At 33.3% G+C, this 18925-nt stretch overlaps 1 protein-coding gene across 2 annotated transcripts in view; it reads left to right on the forward strand.

Annotated features, from left to right (window-relative positions):
* Positions 1 to 18925, forward strand: part of Brinp3 (BMP/retinoic acid inducible neural specific 3) — a 391753-nt gene that overhangs the window by 266413 nt on the left and 106415 nt on the right. For both annotated transcript variants that reach the window (XM_051147531.1, XM_051147532.1), the window contains exon 6: positions 4200 to 4436. In XM_051147531.1, the coding sequence (XP_051003488.1) occupies positions 4200 to 4436 (237 nt within the window). The remainder of the gene's footprint in view (positions 1 to 4199; positions 4437 to 18925) is intronic.

Consider the following 18925-nt stretch of genomic DNA (forward strand, 5'->3'; position numbering starts at 1 on the left):
GTAGTCTGACATAATCCTGATGGTGAACTGTATTGGTCAATACGGATAAATGACTTGGCAGAGTTAAGTAGGGGTAATTCCTTTTCATCTATCCTTTAGGATTCTATAAATTAGATCTGTGCTAGGTTTTCCATAAAATAATTTAGAAAATATAGCCTAGTTTCCAATTCTATAAATGTGAAAATAAAATGTATCCACAACAGGTGATTTGAAGAATCCTAAATGGTTAATGAATACCACTTATTCTAAATAATATAAAATATTTAGATATTTTAAACTAGATTAAAATTATTATTCATTTGTGGTTTAAAGTTGTTGAAATATGTTTTGTTATTTAAAGTAGGAAGGCCACTGCTCACACCACTCTTAATTCTCTATGGATTTTTCTTTTTAATGTGAGATTTATTTATTCATCAGTATATTACTTTTGGTCAAAACACATAGGAACTGTACTAAATATTGTATTTTATTTAATTATCTGAAAAATTCATTTACAATCAGAACACTGATTTCATTATCTGTCATTTAGGGTGCAATTTCACAATATAAACAGAACATCAGGACTGATGAAATAGTCAGTAAGTAGAGACAGTTCACTCCAAGCCTGTGAGTGTACTTTGCTTCATGGAAACCAAATGATGGAGAGAGGGAAATAATATCTACAGATTTTCTATCCTCTGCCTCCTCACACATACAGAGACATAGAATGGGAGAAAAAGAGAAGGAAAGAAAGAGGGAGAAGAGGAGGGAGCGGGTGAGGGAGAGGGAGAGAGAGAGAGGAGAAAGAGGTACACACGTAGAGAGACAAGCACACACACACACACACACACACACACACACACTCATCAAACTTAATAGGAAGAACATTGGTAGGGAAAAATCATAATATAGCTCTCAGAACCTATCTGCATATGTAAACATTGCTAATTATTATTCATATTGTAGTAAATTATTTCAATAACATTAAATACTTCTGAATGGGTATTTAGACATAAAGGTCTGGAGAGTTGACTCAGTAGTTAGAAAGACTTGATACTCTTCCAGAGCAGCCAGGTTAATTTGCCAGCTCCACAATGGGAGCTCACCGTTGACTGTAACCCTAACCCTAGTGATTATCACCCCCTCTTCTGGCTCTGCATGCACAGCAAGCCCATTGCACATATACAAGCATGGAAGTACACACACACACACACACACACACACACACACACACACTCTCTCTCTCATATATATATATATATATATAATTAAAACATCTTTGAAAATACATATCAATGATATATACTAAAACATCTATTTGTATGTGCATATGCAGGTCTTAATGCACATTTATTTATGATGTGTATATATAATTCCTTTTAAATTTTTAAAATTCATTTTAGTATTTCAGTTATTGTACCATATTCACACAATCTTAAGCTCCTCTCTTCTCCAATGCTCCCTCTCAAATTCAGTGCTTTTTCTTTAATTATTATTATATATTTATGTGAATGCATAAACATACAAATACAACTCACTGAGTTAATATAATGTTGCAGTGTGTGTGTGTGTGTGTGTGTGTGTGTGTGTGTGTGTGTGTGTGTGTTCAGGAATTTCTGTCTGGCACTGTATATGTATCTGTGGCTAGCTTCTACTGAATACTGATTCTTTCTCTTTAAGTAGCCATAGATTGTAACTATTTATCTAGGGACCTTTCGATTTTTCCTTCATCCATGTTGGCATTCTAAGCAGTGTTCCGTATTTCAAGTTTTAAGTAGACAGCATTATTGTTGATATTTCATGTGTTAAGCTTCCTGGTCATAAACAGGGTACATGATCAGTAGACTTCTTGATAAACTGCCTCTTGTGATTTTTCCATCAAACCTCATGACATTTGTTCTCTTCATTTTGTTGTGGCTTTCTGAAGTGGTTTCTGTCTAGGTGGCTATTGGTTCTAAATGGCTTGACTGCATCTTTGTAGATCTCTTGTCATTTTGATAATTGCTCTTATTTAAGTGTTGCTGATAAGTAGGACTATTATTGACTTTATATAGTCCTTGCAGCAGACACATATATTCAGATAATATTGGGAAAGCTCATTGGGTTTATTTAATGGAAAAGTGGAACTTTCTAAGTCAACTTCAAGGTAGTGTTTCCTTTTTCACTTCTATAGAAGCTGCCACCATCTGATATGTTTCATGGTGTGAGAACTCCTTTTTATCCCTCTTTACATTCTCCTTACAAGAATTACTATCCATATGTTTGAATGTCACTTAAATTCAGATGAGATAATTATATGGACTTTTTCCTTATATAGCAATTGAATTAACATGAGTACAAGTTTACTTTTCTTGATCAACCTTGTTATATTGTGTGCACACTGAAACAGTACTATGTGAAATACTTTGAGCCCTCATTGATGTATGTGTGGTTTTATCAATGGTCATCCTTTCTTATTAAAATTTAACCTCAGAATGTTGAAAGCAATTCATGTGTCGAATACATGGTAAACTGTTGTCTTTAGTGAGGTATTTCATTTCTCATCTAAGCCTAATATAATTACTGGTCCATTTGGTAATATCTGGTGAATTACATGTATCACTACCCAATAGTTACTAAATAAATTCTATTACATTACTATAGTAGTTTTATATATATTAAAAATACTGCCAATATTAGAGTAATTTTTACATCCATAGTGAACCAAGAAGTTTTCTTTCAAATAAACTTTCCAATAAATAATTCTATTTAAATTAATGTTAAAAATGATAAAATACAACACAAAATACTATAGAATATTAGTTTGATGACAAATATATGGAATTATTGTTCACCTGATACAAAGAAATGGTTGAAACTTACCATGCATTTATGAAATTCATTTTTCTCCATTTAATTATGCATAATTTTCATTAAATACGGTTCACATGTAGGAGTCAAAAGAGAAGTAGATAAATGATGCCATCATGAGAGAAATGTAAATATTATCAAATTTTAGTTTGCTTGTAAAATCCTATTTAGTGTTGGTGAAGTTTTCCAAGTGTTTATATTTATTATTTATCATCTATTTCCTTCTGTCTTGCCTTTTTCTTTTTCCTTGTGTGTGCATGTGGTATATATGGGTTTGTGTATATATATTCACATGTGCCCCATTTTATTCACATTTGTGGTCATGAGTGTGGGACATGAATATCAAGCAATTTAGTTATTAACCATTTTTCTTAGCCCTCTCTTGTTCAATTCCTTTCTTTCATTCTTTTCATCTTTCCTTTATTCTCTCCTTTCTCCTACCTTCCTTCTTTGCTTTTTTTTTCTTCCTTTCTTCTTTCAAGCTGACCACCATCCTATAATATAGATCAGGATGCCCTAGAATCCTTGTCTTATAGCTTCTGTCCCTCAGGTACTGGTGTGTAAGATGTGTATCATCATGAGAAGCCTGGTTAGAATGTTTCCTATTTTATTGTTGTTCCTGTTTATTTGTATTAGGAAATGTTGAAATTGAAACTATATTTTTTTCTCAAAATATATTAAATGAGATGTTTTAGATATTAGTTTTAATGTTTATTTCAAATACCAAGTCTCTAAAGAAAGAGTAACTACCAAACTGGCATCTAATAAAATAACAAAGTGGATCAGTAGGGATGACTGGCAATAGTAGAGAAATTAACTGTGAAGTAACTCTGTCAGCCCATCTGCTCCTCTCTACTCAGCATTTGCCCTTGTTCCTAAACAATAAAATCATACAAGGCCGGCACTCTTGGTGTCCTTTGTTGAGATCAGCCGTCCTATCAACCTGATCTAACTCTTAGAACATAAGTAATAATATTATAGTATTTATGTTTTTGCAAAATGACAGTATAAAGATATAATTATATTGGAATCAAGAGGCAGAAAAGAGTGAGAGCATGAATCTTCAAATATTTAGACAGTGTAAATTTTGTAAAGCATCATCAATGTCCTATTTAATTGCATCAAAAATCCACAGGATTGGTATAAGAACTGTAGAATACTAATCATTTCTGTAAACTTTGATATCCCATATTCATAAAATCTGTTGATGGAAATTGTATAGGCAGAAATTTTTCCTAATGATAGTTTTTAAATAGAGATAAATTCATGGGTTAAAATACTAATATTTATTCTCTCTACTGCTGTTGTAAACAAGCACTTGCTATTTAAGTCTAATGCTGCAAACTTGATCACTTCATTTGTTTTTAAAGGGCTTCAAGTTCTCCTTCCCGACTATCTTCAGGAACGTTTTGTGCAGGCAGCACTAAGCTACATTGCTTGTAATTCTGAGGGAGAGTTCATCTGCAAGGATAATGACTGCTGGTGCCATTGTGGCCCAAAATTTCCAGAATGCAACTGCCCCTCCATGGACATTCAAGCAATGGAAGAGAATCTTCTTCGAATAACTGAAACATGGAAAGCCTACAACAGTGATTTTGAAGATTCAGGTAAGAGAGGTTTTACTACCCTAGTCTCAGTCTTTTTCCAAGTATATGATGGAAGAACTGCTTTTTCATTTTGAAGCAATGTTTCTTTCCAAAGTTGGAGGTTTTTTATTTTTATTAATTTTCATGTGGATAGTTATATTGCATTTGTTACTGCTCATTCAGCGTTTTTCTAAGGGTTTTCATATTTTGTATATTGTTTATATGCTATTGGTGTTGGAATACAGCCAGCTGTTGATTTGAACTTTGTCATTTATTGAGAATATATCATCATTTTAGTGTGTTGGATTGTCATCTAATGCTCTTCATGTGTCTCGGCAATTCTTTGGAAACCCTTGAGTTTCATTTGTGAGTAAAGTGTTGTCGGACTGTGCCGCGTGCCTTCACGTTGACATGATCTTCACGACTAGATTTGCCATTATTTTTTAATATTGAGGAAGGCATGTACATATTTTTCAAACTGCTTCTTATTAGCTTCATTATAGCTTATAATCATGGACATCAGCTTCAAGAGTATGCTTTAAGAAACTGCAGGTATTAAAACAATTTAAGGTTAAGACATTCCTCAAAATAAAGTAACAATATTTAACAGATCCTGTATGACAATGTATAACAAAAAGAGGAATGTTAAATCTAATGTATTGTGAGTGGTATAATTTAATCTAAAGTGCAAGTCATGCATGACACTCAAACAAGCAAAGTGAAGCATGACATTACACAACCACAACAAAAATAAATAGAACTGGGGAGATTCAATACATTTAGGTTTATTTTTATTAAAGTAAAGAATGAAGTCATGGAAACAGAGACTGGGAAGTGAGTTTCAATGGTAGAGTTATTACTAGCACAAAGTTTCTGTTAAGCACAAAACATAAGACTTGATAGTTATTGCATTGTTTATGAAAATAGAAATAGAAATATGCTGTATATTTAAATTTTTGAGAGAAAACTATTATAATCTAAAAAGATCTAATTACTATGGAGAATAATGGATACTTTGCTTTGTTTGACTTAGTTATTGCACATTAGTTCTGATTATCCTAAGACTGAATTATATATCATAATTAAAATTTGTTAATTTGTAGTGAAATATAATTTAAAAATTAACAAAGATGGTAGAAGGATAGATTTGGCTACAATAAGCTGAGAATAGAAGATGCTAGAGAAAATGACAAGTGAACCTGCAAGTGCTTTTCCTTTGGGCATATTTATCAACTTATAGAAGTTTTCAAATCTGTGAATACCTCCTAGGCCCTGGAAAATGTTTCGGAGCAAATAGCCTGAACAAATGTCTGCAACTCAATTAGGTTATAATGATTACATTGAGAAAAAAAAGTAGGCAGTAAATTTTTATATTCTTTTCAAAATTTCAATCTAGATATGTATGAAAACTGATAGTTAAATAGTTAAACTAATACAGGCTGAATTAGAAGAACAGAATCTCTTACAATGTTATGCTACAATCACAAACACAGGATTTTTAATTAAATGTGGTATAGGACTATTTCACAAGGACAGTTGTTAAACAAAGCACGATTACAATTTTGAGTGTGCCTTTAGGGGTTTAAAATGGTCAGTTCTTATAGTGATTATTGATAAAAGAACATATTAAGTAATAAAATAGTGGCCTATTGAAGATGAAAATAATTTCTAAAACAAGTATAAGAGACACAAAATTTTACTAATGCTTTCTTCACTGAGCACAATATTGTGCACAATATTAAGAAATCTCAGGAAAAGAAAGCAGGCTATACACATGAGACCTTACAGGCTGTGGTTATATAGTGGGGGAAGAGGTCCCTTTTGTCAGAGGTCTAGATTAGGGGAATAAGGCAGAAGAGGAGGGGAGGATGGGAATGGAAGTTACAAGTGAGGGGATAATCTGAAGAAATTATAAAGAGATTTCAACCCATAATGCATATGTACAAAAATAAAATAATTAAAAGAAAATAAATCTCAACTCATAGATTTCAAGAGAATTCAAGCACACACACACACACACACACACACACACACACACTTATACTTTTAGACTTTCTTTTCTAGTCGTGAGATATTTACTCACTTCCTCTTCCAATTTCATGCTTCACTTTCTATTTCAGAATCTAGTAGCTTTTTAAGTTACATATGCTTCATGCTTCCTTCTCTTTGTCCATGTGGCTTTAGTTATTTGTCATGAGCATAAATATATTCATACACATGGATAAATATGGATATGTATGTGCATGTATGTATATGCATAAATAGATATATATATATGACTTGTGTAAAAATAATATTAATTAAAGAAGAGTATGTCATGGATTAGAGAGATATTGGTGCCAGATGCAGTAAGAGTTGGAAGGGGAGAATGGAGTGTAAATTGTATAAACACAATACTCATTCTAGAAAGTACCAAAAATATGTAAAAAAAAATTTTTAAAAATCAGATCATTATAAACTTATAAGAATCTGGGTTTTTTTCCAGTTCTACATGTACTCCTAATTTTTTCTTGCCTGGTTACTCTCAATGAGGTTTGCCGTGCTATGTTGAGTGTAAACAGTAAAAGTGAATATTCTTTTTTAGCTAGACCTAAGCCTGAAAGCCATCAGCTTTCCCTCAAGTTTTGAATGTTTAAAATACTAGAAAACTACAAACCAATAGAAAACAACATAAAAGATATTATTTATCACATTAAAGTAGAAGACTATTTTAAGAAGACCCCAAAGTAAGGAAAAAGTGCTATAAATGCAAAATGATCCTTGGTTGGTGCACCAGTCATCGCATCCTTGGTTGGTGCACCAGTCATCGCATCCTTGGTTGGTGCACCAGTCATCGCATCCTTGGTTGGTGCACCAGTCATCGCATCCTTGGTTGGTGCACCAGTCATCGCATCCTTGGTTGGTGCACCAGTCATCGCATCCTTGGTTGGTGCACCAGTCATCGCATCCTTGGTTGGTGCACCAGTCATCGCATCCTTGGTTGGTGCACCAGTCATCGCATCCTTGGTTGGTGCACCAGTCATCGCATCCTTGGTTGGTGCACCAGTCATCGCATCCTTGGTTGGTGCACCAGTCATCGCCTTGTTGTGTGGTTGTCCTGTATGATGTGGCTAATATCTACTTATGGGTGAGCACATACCATGCCAGCCTTTCTGAGTCTGGGTTACCTCACTCCTTTCTAGTTCCATCCATTTGCCTGCAAATTTCAATATTTTCTTGTTTTTAATAGCTGAATACTATTCCATTGTGTAAACATACTCCAGTTTCTCTATACATTCTTCAGTTGAGGGACAGTTAGGGTGTTTCCAGATTCTGGTTATTATAAATAAAGCTTCTAGGAACATAGTTGAGCAAATGTACTTGTATGGTTGGACAACTTTTGAGATTAAGACCAGGAGTGGTATGGCTGGATCTTGAGAGAGAATTATTCCCAATTTCCTGAGAAATTGCCAGATTTATTTTTAAAGTGTTTGTACAAGTTTCCATTCCCACTAGCAATGGATAGTGCTAACCTGCACTCCCTGTATACTCAAGTAATCAGGTTTATTTCTTCTCAAGTCTCTGATGTGGTTGAAGACCAGAGAGTTTAGGTGTACATATAAGTTTAGTTGTTTAAGAGATAAGATATTTTTAGGTCTAGATAGATATTTTGATTGATAATGTCAATAATTATAGACACACCAAGATAGGAAAGATATTTTCTACAAAGCTGCCAAATACAAAAAGCCAAAACAGTATGAAGGTAACATTTATATAATTCCTGAGTGTTTCATGGTTCTTCTTGCCATTGGTAGCTTATTGTACATATGTGTAATAATATAAATGTATATGTAAAAATTAAAATTATAAAAGGTGTTTTGAACAATGGAAAAAAAGGCAAAATGAACAGCTTTTATACTGCAAATAAAAGAATAAATAATATGGATATACCCAGAAAAATCAAAGAAAATATAGAATGGTTAGAAAAAAGTATAATGTTCAGAATATAATTTATTCAGATTACATCTCAATTGTTATCCACTTACTTGTCTCCTCTCATTCCTCCCTCCATCCCACTTTCACCTTAATCCCCTCCCCTAGGTCTGTGACAGAGGGGACCTACTCCCCCACGACATGGTCACAGCTTATCAAGTCTCATATTAGTAACTTGCCTATTTTTCCTCTGTGTGGCACCAGGCCTCTACATCACAGATGTGTTTAAACATTGGGCACCAGAGTTCATGCAAAAGTCAGTCTCCACTCTCCACACAACTGTGGAGAATGTCCTGTACATTGGCTAGATATGAGTAAGGGTTCAATGTTTACTGCATGTGTTGTCCCTGGACAGTAGTTTGAGCAGACACCACAGGTCCAGATCCGCCCATCATGATGTTCTTCTTGTAGGTTTTTAGGACCATCTTGATCCTTCTATTTCTCCAGCCCATTCTCACAACTTCTCTCACTTAGAGTCCCAATAGGAGGTTCCTGCATCTATCCCAATCTTCTGCTAAGTGGAGACTTTCATGGGACATCCTTTTGGGCTAGTGTTCAATTAAAATGAGTATATACCATGTGAATCTTTCTGCATCTGTGTTAATTCACTCAGTATGATCATCTCTAGTTCCATCCATTTGCCCGCAAATTTCAGGATTTTCTTATTTTTAAAAGCTGAGTAGTATTCCATAGTGTAAAGGTACCACAGTTTCTTTGTCCATTCTTTGACTAAAGGACATTTAGGTTATTTCCAGGTTTTGGTTATTACAAATAAGGCTGCTATGAAAATGGTTGAGCATATGTCCTTATTGTATGGTGGAGCATCTTCTGGATATATTCCAAGGAGTGGAATATCTGGGTCTTGAGGTAGCCCTATTCCAATTTTTCTAAGAAAGCACCAGATTGATTTCCAGAGTGGATTACAAGTTTGATTTCCCACCAACAATATGGAAGTGTTCCCCTTTCTCCACATCCTTGCCAGCATGTGGTGTCACTTGAGATTTTGATCTTAGCCATTCTGATGGGTGTAAGACAGAATCTTAGAGTTGTTTGGAGTTCCCCTTCTCTGATGACTAAGGATGTTGAGCATTTCTTTAAGTGTTTCCCAGCTATTTGATATTCCTCTGTTGAGAATTCTCTGTTTAATTCTGAGCCCCATTTATTACTTGAGTTATTTGGTTTGGTGGCGTTTACTTTCTTGAGTTCTCTATATAATAATATTTTGGACATTAGACCTTTGTCAGATGTAGGGTGGGGGAAGATCCTTTCCAAGTCTATAGGCTGTTGCTTCATTCTGCTGACTGTCTCCTGCCTTACAGAAGCTTCTCAGCCCCACGAGGTCCCATTTATTAATTTTTGACCTTAAGGCCTTGGCTGTGGGAGTTCTGTTCAGGAAGTTGTCTCCTGTGCCAGTGAGTCCCAGGCTCTTCCCTATTTTCTAGCTAGAGCAATAAGGGGATCAAGGGGATCCAAATGGAAAAGGAAGAAGTCAAATTATCCCTATTCACAGATGTTAAGATAGTATATACATAGTATATTACACCAGGGAACTCCTACAGCTGATAAACACCTCCAGCAAAATGGCAGGATACTAAATTAACTCAAAAAATCAGTGCCCTTCCTATATACAAATGACAATTGTGCAGAGGAAGAAATTAGGGGAACACCCTTCACGATAGCCACAAGCAATATAAAATATCTACTATTAACTCTATCCAAGCAAGTAAAATACTTTTTTGATAAAAACTTCAAATCCTGAAGAAGGAGACTGAAGATGACATCAGAAGATGAAAAGATCTCCCTTGCTCATGGATCGGGAGAATTAACATAGTAAAAATGGCCATCTTACCAAAAAGAATTTACAGATTCAATGCAATTCCTATCAGAATACCTACTAAATTATTTAAAGACATTGAAAGATCATCTCAACTTCATATGAAAAAAAAAAAAAACAGGATAGCCAAAACAATCTTGTACAATACAAGATCCCCTATAGGAATCTCCATACCTGATCTCAAACTTCACTATAGAGCAACAGTAATTAAAACAGCTCAGTACTGGCATAGCAATAGGATGGTTGACCAATGGAATTGAATAGAAGGCCCAGAAATAAATCCACACATATATGGACATTTGACTTTTGAAAAAGAAGCCAAATCTAGTCAATGGAAAAAGGATAGCATCTTCCACAAATGGTGCTGGTCTAACTGGATGTCTATATGTAGAAAAATACATGTAGACCCATCTATTCATCACTGTGAACAAAGCTCAAGTCCATGTGGATTAAAGACCTCAACATAAAACCAGAGATACTAAATCTGTTACAAAAATATTTTAAAATGCTTAAATTGTACAACATTAAGACAATAAAATCTACAGCACCAAGAAAATAATTTATTTAGCAAGAATGACAGATGTCATTCTGTTAAAAATGTCAGAAGACAAGTCTGTACACTGAACCTTTGTATACAATTGTGAAATGAAATAGCACAGCCATAACAGAGGGCAAGATGGCAGTTCATCCAAAGCTTGAAGGTAAATTTTCCATAAAGTCTAGCAACCTCATTACTGATAGTACAGTCTAAGGACATACAATTAGCACATCAAATAGACATTTACACACCTCTGTTTATATCAAAGCTACTTTGGCAACCCTGAAGAAAAAGCACCCCCTGTCCTCCAGCTGATTAGTAAATAAAGAAGGGGCATATAAATAGGAGAACCCTTCTACACTATAAAAAATAATGACATTCTACAATTTTCAATACATTTGAAATGAAGGTCATTATGTTTAAAGAAAAAACTGAGGCACATAAAGACAACTTCTATATGATTCTATTCACAGGTAAAATCTAAACATGGATTCTGGTAAATGGAAAGGAATAGGAAAGAGTATATAAACAGAAAGATTTATCAGGGCATACTCAGGACATGATAGAAGACCTTGTATGGTACTATGTAATAAGGCCACGACAGTAGAAGTAGGGGTTTGCAATTTTTGTAATAAATAACTGGAAGTTTAGAAACACAGATGATTTGGTGATCATGCAGTGCATATGTGTTCTGACAAGAAAAACGAGCACTCTATGTGTCAGTTAAAATGTTCATAGCAGATGGAAGAAAACAAGACATTGTATATCGTTAATCTAACTACTAAAGTGAGCAGTAAAGATCTTTCTGCCTGGCATCATGCCACCGACAAAAAGAAATAAAGGAGACAAGCATGAGATAATTATACAAAAGTGTTCATTAGATATTTAGAATCAAAAGTTTGGGTAGGAAAATATGTAAGCATAAAAGTGTGATATTAGAAAGTACTTACTCAAAATTTTGCTGTAAGCATAATTTTATCCTAGATAATGGCATGATTACTAAACCAAAGTACAAGTTAGTAAAATGTAGATATGAAGTCCATGAGGACTGGATTACAGAAAAGATTGCATGCCAATGACAAGAATTGTGTGGTGTCTTAGTGTATGGTAGTGGATGAGTGGCACAAACAACCTTCAGGGTCGTAGTGGACATAATGTCTAAAGATACCTGAACTATGATTTTAAAAATAGTGCTGCCAAAATAAAATAGCGATGACATAATGTAAGAGCAACAAGACAGAGAAGAAACTCTGAGAAGCTTCATTCTGGTCATGATTTAGCCATAGTTGTCATGATATCACGGCAGCTAGGATTGCCTACATGAGACAGGGTCTCACAAGGCCATATCGAAACTCTGTGGAACCATTAGACTCCTGGTATCTTCTGGGAAAGACACAGCCATTGTGTCCACAGGTCAGCCTTGGGCTTCAATAGATAGTTCCAGACCTATAGCTATGTAGACTTCCCTGGTTAAGCACCGTAGGAAATAAGAAAATCACAGAAACAGATATATGAGGTAAAGACTTGGGAGAATAAGGGATGTGGTAATTATGTTGAAAGGGATATATGAGAGGTAGGCAAAAGATTAACCAGAATGTATCATACTGATGTATGAAATTGCTAAAGGAGAAATTTAATAAAAACTACTTTAACAGTAATTCCCTAAACAATCATTTTAAAACTGCACTTGTGTATCTTATTGCTGTTTCTCAACTACCAGATAAATTAAATAATCAATCTCAGGAAATCATGATGGTGAAAATTATTTTGTTTTATGTCTGCTAAAACTTTAAAGGTACAAGAGAAAATAATTTGTCATGCCTACCTGATTTGCAGAAATTCAAATCTTTTTATAGGTTATATAAAGAGATAAAAAACAAACAAAACTAAGGGAGACATTGTAGTTGACTTTTAAATGGTTGGTTCAATTTAACTTGAAAAATAAAACAAATACTAGTCATTAACAGGCTAAAATATATTTTCACTGAAACTGAAATATATCAGCTTCTAATTCTTTAATTAGGAATATAATTATCTGATTATAGAAGTGTGTTTTTAGACACCAATAGCAGCATGAACTATGTCAGGGTGCGTACCACAGCAATTTAAACTGCTAATTGCAGTCACCACATAAAAAAGGGAGAAAAATGCGTTTCCTATTTCATAAGGTCATGATAACATGTTTGTAAATGCTGTTTGCTATTCTTACAATTTTCACATGTAAAATACAAACTGTAGCGTGCTTGTATTTGGGTCATTTTGCTTTGTTATATGCAGATCTTAGAAAATATAATTATTCCTGGCTACAAATAAAGGTGTTAAATAGTTTTAAGAACAGATGTACCTCTTTTCAATCCTTGCAATCTGAAAATGTTTCCAATCTACGTAATTACAGGAAAATATTCAGCTCAATGTAGAAGACTCTTTCTGAGTGAGAAATAGAAACATGGAGTATTCAGAATGTGAACGACAGAAATTTATAAGGCAACATATAAAAATAATATAAAGTAAAAGAGATTATTTTTTATATTTCCAGATATTGAGGTATTTACAATAAATGCTGTTGGCACACAGGCACATTAGTGCATGGAGAGAATTATAGAAACAAAAAAATTAAGTATTCATATACTCTTACATTTGTAATAACTAAATATTACTAGTTTGCTCTGCTTAATTATAAGAGAGTTACAGTTATATCCCTAATAGTGGAAAGCCAATGTCTTTCTCATATATTTCCCAAGATTCCCAACTTGTATGAAGAAAATTAGAATAACTAAGTCTTGCACACATTTCAAATGTTTGCTTAAACTTAAGTTAGAATAAAATAATTTGCCAAATGCTCCCAGAACAAATAACCCAAACAAATAACCTTATAGTTCACACCAATTTTCTCAGTTAAGCTTCTAAATTAAATTAGGACTATTTAAAGAGAAACAAAGTTTGATATAATGTGGAATATTTTAGAAAAATGTTGACATGACACTTGGAAATTCTTATCACTTTTTTTTATATAAAATCTAAGGTGCGATATGTAGTCTACAAATATCTTCCACAAGATCTTGCTCTATTATATTAAAAATATTTTTGATGTTCCAAGAATGTCAGCTAGAGAGCACATTGCAATGGAAAATGAGCACATGTGACTTGGAAACTGCTGTGCATTTAAACATTTGATCTGAAGAGTGATAGACCCTCTAAAGACAGTATTGAATACAATTTTGTGGTTCAGAAAAATCTCAGGTATCTTCATCTACAATTTAAGTACTTACTCACTCTTCTTAATATCATGTAGAGTAGCTCTAAAATTTACCCTTTAAAAAATATTACCTTCAAGTGATATTTGACTATCAGCTTGTAAGAAAAACAAAACAAAAAACCTAATAAACAAAGAAACAAAAAGCATTTTCTGGAGAACTGCACTATACACAAATAAAAAACTTAGATGACAAAGGGCACATCAGAAGTTACAACATTTAGAACAGTCCTCCTATTTTCTACTTCATTTTTATTCTCCCTCTGATAATAAACAACTCTAATTTTCTTTAACAATCCACATTTCAGGCTTAGCATTGCATGACTTAGGTATAGAGAACAGGTACCAATTGCTTGATATCTGCTACTAGAAGATCCCCATTTCTATAGGCGAGAATCATATGAAATAATCCTGAACTAAGGCACTAAAATGTGTTTGCCACCCATTTTCTTGCTCACTGTTTTTTGACAGTGGTGTTTCTATATCTTGGCATCCTAGAACACTGGCTAACAGTGCAGCCATCGTGTGGAAAATCGCATTCTTGTGTAGGACAATTCTGTGCCATACCTGACTACAAAGTGTTGTCAGAAACAGAACTGATTATTATTCTCCAATTCCTGATTTGATTGAAGATATTATTTTCTAGTTACTGCAGATAACAGTTTTACCAGTTATTTTCCCAATGCTTAATTTGTGTCACTATTCCAATGACACTCTTCACTGCCATTGAAATCTCCGTAAGACATTAGGTCGATGCTACAAGATTAGACTTTCCTTTGAGCACTACTATATTACCTTGCGCTTCTAGTTACAATTTCTGTAGTAGTCAAAACCAGCATGGCAATACTTCAATGGTAAATGACCTTATAATGCTAGATAGAAACAAATGTAGTTTGTTTATTCTACATCCATCACAGCTTATCTTAAGTTTGCTCTTAAATTGCTTGCTGCTGAACTCAGGTTTAAATAAACACTGCCATGTAATCGTTTATATATGAGAACACTGCCATAAAGGACCAACAATTTGCAGTGGCTCCCATGTGAACCTATCTTCACTGTATTTGTAATCATGTTTGACAATGAAGCCTAATTTGTTAGGAAACAGGGAAATACCATTTTACCATGTGCATTGAAGAATAAGAGAAACAGTGTTTCTGCAAAGTCAAACTGTCAGTCACAGTTGGATTTCTAAATACTGGATATGAAACTCATAATCAGTGCCATCGAGCCATACGATTTCACAACACGGGGTCAGTATACAGAGTTTTCTTTTATAAGCAGCCTACCTTAATTTTCGGTTCTAGTAGGAAAATGGAATGTACCAATGGTTAAATGATATTCATTGTATTATTCTACTGTATCCTTAATTTGCCCACACTAAATAGATAAAGCAAAATACACATATTGCTTAGTAAGAAGCAATGCTGACTTTAGCAAATCATTTGCTCTTTCAAATGTTCAACAACATCATTTATCATATGGTAACTTTATTTAATCCGATGACCTAAGGAAGAACATTATTCTGTTCATTATATCACCATACAATGTTAACTTCTTATGGGTCACATCATTGAGGAATTATTTACTAGTGTTTATAACATAATTCATTAAAGAAACCTGGTAACTTGGAGTTAAGACAAGAAAAATAAGCCTTTTTGTAATACTAACAAAGCACTTTAGCAGCAGCATATTTTTAATTTATGATAATTCTCTCTTTGGCTCTACAGTAGTTTTAAATAATTTCCACACAAAAGGCAGTTTCCTGGTCCAAAAAGACTGCACAAAACCGAATTGGTTTTCATTAAATCTGTTTGTTAGTTATTGTTTTCACTCTGATGGTGTTTAACACTGCAGTATTTAATATATTATAGATCACCCCTTTGACATTAACAAATTTTATTTTGTGCTTCAATTAATTTTTAGTCTCATCTGAAGTAAGATGTCTACAGAGTGCCAAGCAGGTGTGTTATGCAATGATGCTTGATTTCGATTCCAGGTGATACTGCCAAGTATCTCATATCTGTTCCAGTTGGCCCTGATGTCTTTCATTTCCTGTCAAAATCAGTGTAAGCATTTCAAGAGACTGAGAGGGCTTTGATGACTCTGTGGGGCAAAGAGCAACATATTTCTTTATTTCATTACGTAAAACCTTGTACTGTTATGCTGCACAGAGTAAACATATAATAAATAATAATATATTTGCTCTTTAATGGACACTAAAAAGCAATGACAATGCACGTGTGAACAAACATTGATTGTGGATTTGACTTCACAAATTTTCTCTCTTGTTTTTCTGAGAATGTCACAATAACTGTCATGTTTGCTTTTCGATGAGCATGCCCTAAAAGTGTTTCTAAATAATATATATTATGTGTTATTTTGAATGTCAAATATGAACTGCGAATGTTTGGCTTCATTGTGTTTTGTTTTGTGTAATTTACTGTTTAAATGTGAATTAGAGCATTAACAATTGCCTTAAAATACTATTCAGAATAAGTTAGTAGAATACAGCAGGGATTCTAAATATAATTTTATTTTCATTGGTTTGGAATTGTTCATCATAAAAATGTCTCTTCTTAGATTTGATATTGGTGTGTTCATAATTTACTCAAATACATGTTTTAGCAAGAATCAAATCACTCACAGATTATATCCAGCATCACATAAACAAGATAAAAAGTGACCTCATCAGATATTTTATTGTTTGATTTTATTGGCAGACTATGGAGAGATGAACTATTAAGAGCAGTGTAGTCAGAGAATTTCATTTGTGACTCTGTGGTCAGCTTTATGAAAGTGTGTCTGATGTTTTTGTCTATAATTTTGTTACTTCTTACATGATTATTCATTTTAACTCCATCCTTTTGAAACTCTGGAAAAGTCTATTTGCACTCAGTGCATTTGTTGCTTCCATGATAACCTTATAATGGCTATGTAGAGTTTATTAAAATCTTCCACTTCAGTATGTTTGGCACTTTAAAAATTACCTCATCTATTATTTTGTGAATGTTAGCATTGTTCAGTTATACTGGAAATCAGCTTTTATTTATTTTTCAGGGAATGTTGGGCTTCATTGGATTTCTGTACCTTGTTTAAATGTGAATTAGAGCATAAACAAATGCCTTGAAGTACCACTCAGAATAAGTTCGTAGCACATATAGATTCAGAAGAGATTATAGATGCAATTATAAACAAAACAAATAACATAAAAATAAATAAAATAAAAAATATGTATATATAAGAGTCTCTTCTCAGTTCAATCCTCCCAGTTATATGTATTTTATTTTTTAGAATATTTTAAAATGTTCTTATTGAATATGAATAACAGACCATGATGTGCTCATACAATTATATGATTCTCTTTATGCAGTTTACATAAAAATGACTAAATATATTTAACATTATCTAGTATAAACTTATTATTAAATTTACTCATAATATTGAATTTTTATATTGTGGACCATTGTGAGACCTTCATTTAAAGTCACTTTAGTTTAGAAGTTTAGTTTTTACCATTAAGCCATACTGTGGTTTTATGAAAACGTGTATGTATATATATATATATATATATATATATATATATATATATATATATATTGCAACTACTTTTTAAAATGTACATATACATTTATATTATTACACACATATATAGTAGAATACCTATAGCCAGAAGGACCATGACACGATTAGAAAGCTAAAACACATAATTAAGGATTTCTTGCCTAGCTGCATGATGAAATACTTTATATTTCTTTTATATATATATATATATATATATATATATATATATATATATATATATATATATATATAAAACGCATGTGATTTCTTATTTTTGAAGAAGATGACAAGATTGAAATATTAATATAAAAATATATTGAGCAAAAAATCAAAAAGAAGTAGAGAGGTTTTGGACCATGATGCTGATTTGAAAATAGAGGTAGGAAAAGGGTCAGAGATAGGAGAGCAGAAAGGGATTCTCAATGCCAAAGTTACCCAGTGAAGATCTGCCATGATAATTCAGAATGGATTCATCTGAACACAGTTATTTGTATGAGTAAATCAGAGATACATCATTCTAGCCATCATTCATGGGTTTTATGTATGTTACCCCTGTAACAACTTACTCTCATAGACGGTTTGAGTATCCTCAGAGATCATACTAGACACACTAGACACACATATTAAAGAAATCTTAAATCATTATATTTTCAATAAAATGGATGTAACCAGTAATTATGTTAAGCAAAGTATTTATATTTCATATATGAATAGCCTTGTTAGTTATTTTGCTTCTTAGCAGATTATGTTTCCAGTACAGCCAGTGCTATATAGTTTAAGCTACTAGTATCCAATCCAATGCCTCTCCCTTCCTCAATGAGTGTTACTATAGTTAGCTTTTAGTTTTTATAACTTAATACAGGAAAGATTGAGATCCAGTTAGTGAAGAATTATGAGGCTTTTTGTCTGAGAGAACTTGGTCCCAAAATTCATTTTCTATTGCCTCTTGCCTCATGTGTGACAAGGTTATCATGTGCAACAACCCACAAGGAAAATCCAATGAGGAAAACTACACTCAAAAAGACACAGGATACAGGAAACTTCACAACAGCCAAACCAAAAAAGAAAGAAAGAAAAAAGAAAAGAAAAACACACAAGCATAATATTACCACCAGCACCACAATAAAAGGAAATTAAAAATCATTTGCCAGTAATATCTATCAATATCAGTGGACTCAATTCTCTAATTAAAAGACACAGGCTAACAGAATGAATGCATAAACATGATTATTCATTCTGCTACATACAAGAAACACACCTCAGCTTTAAAGGTAGACATTACCTCAGAGAAAAAGGCTGGAAAATGTCTTCCAAGAAAACAGACCAAAGAAGCATCCTGGAGTAGCGATCCT

Source organism: Acomys russatus, chromosome 6 (assembly GCF_903995435.1).
Source record: "Acomys russatus chromosome 6, mAcoRus1.1, whole genome shotgun sequence".
Lineage (NCBI taxonomy): Eukaryota > Metazoa > Chordata > Mammalia > Rodentia > Muridae > Acomys > Acomys russatus.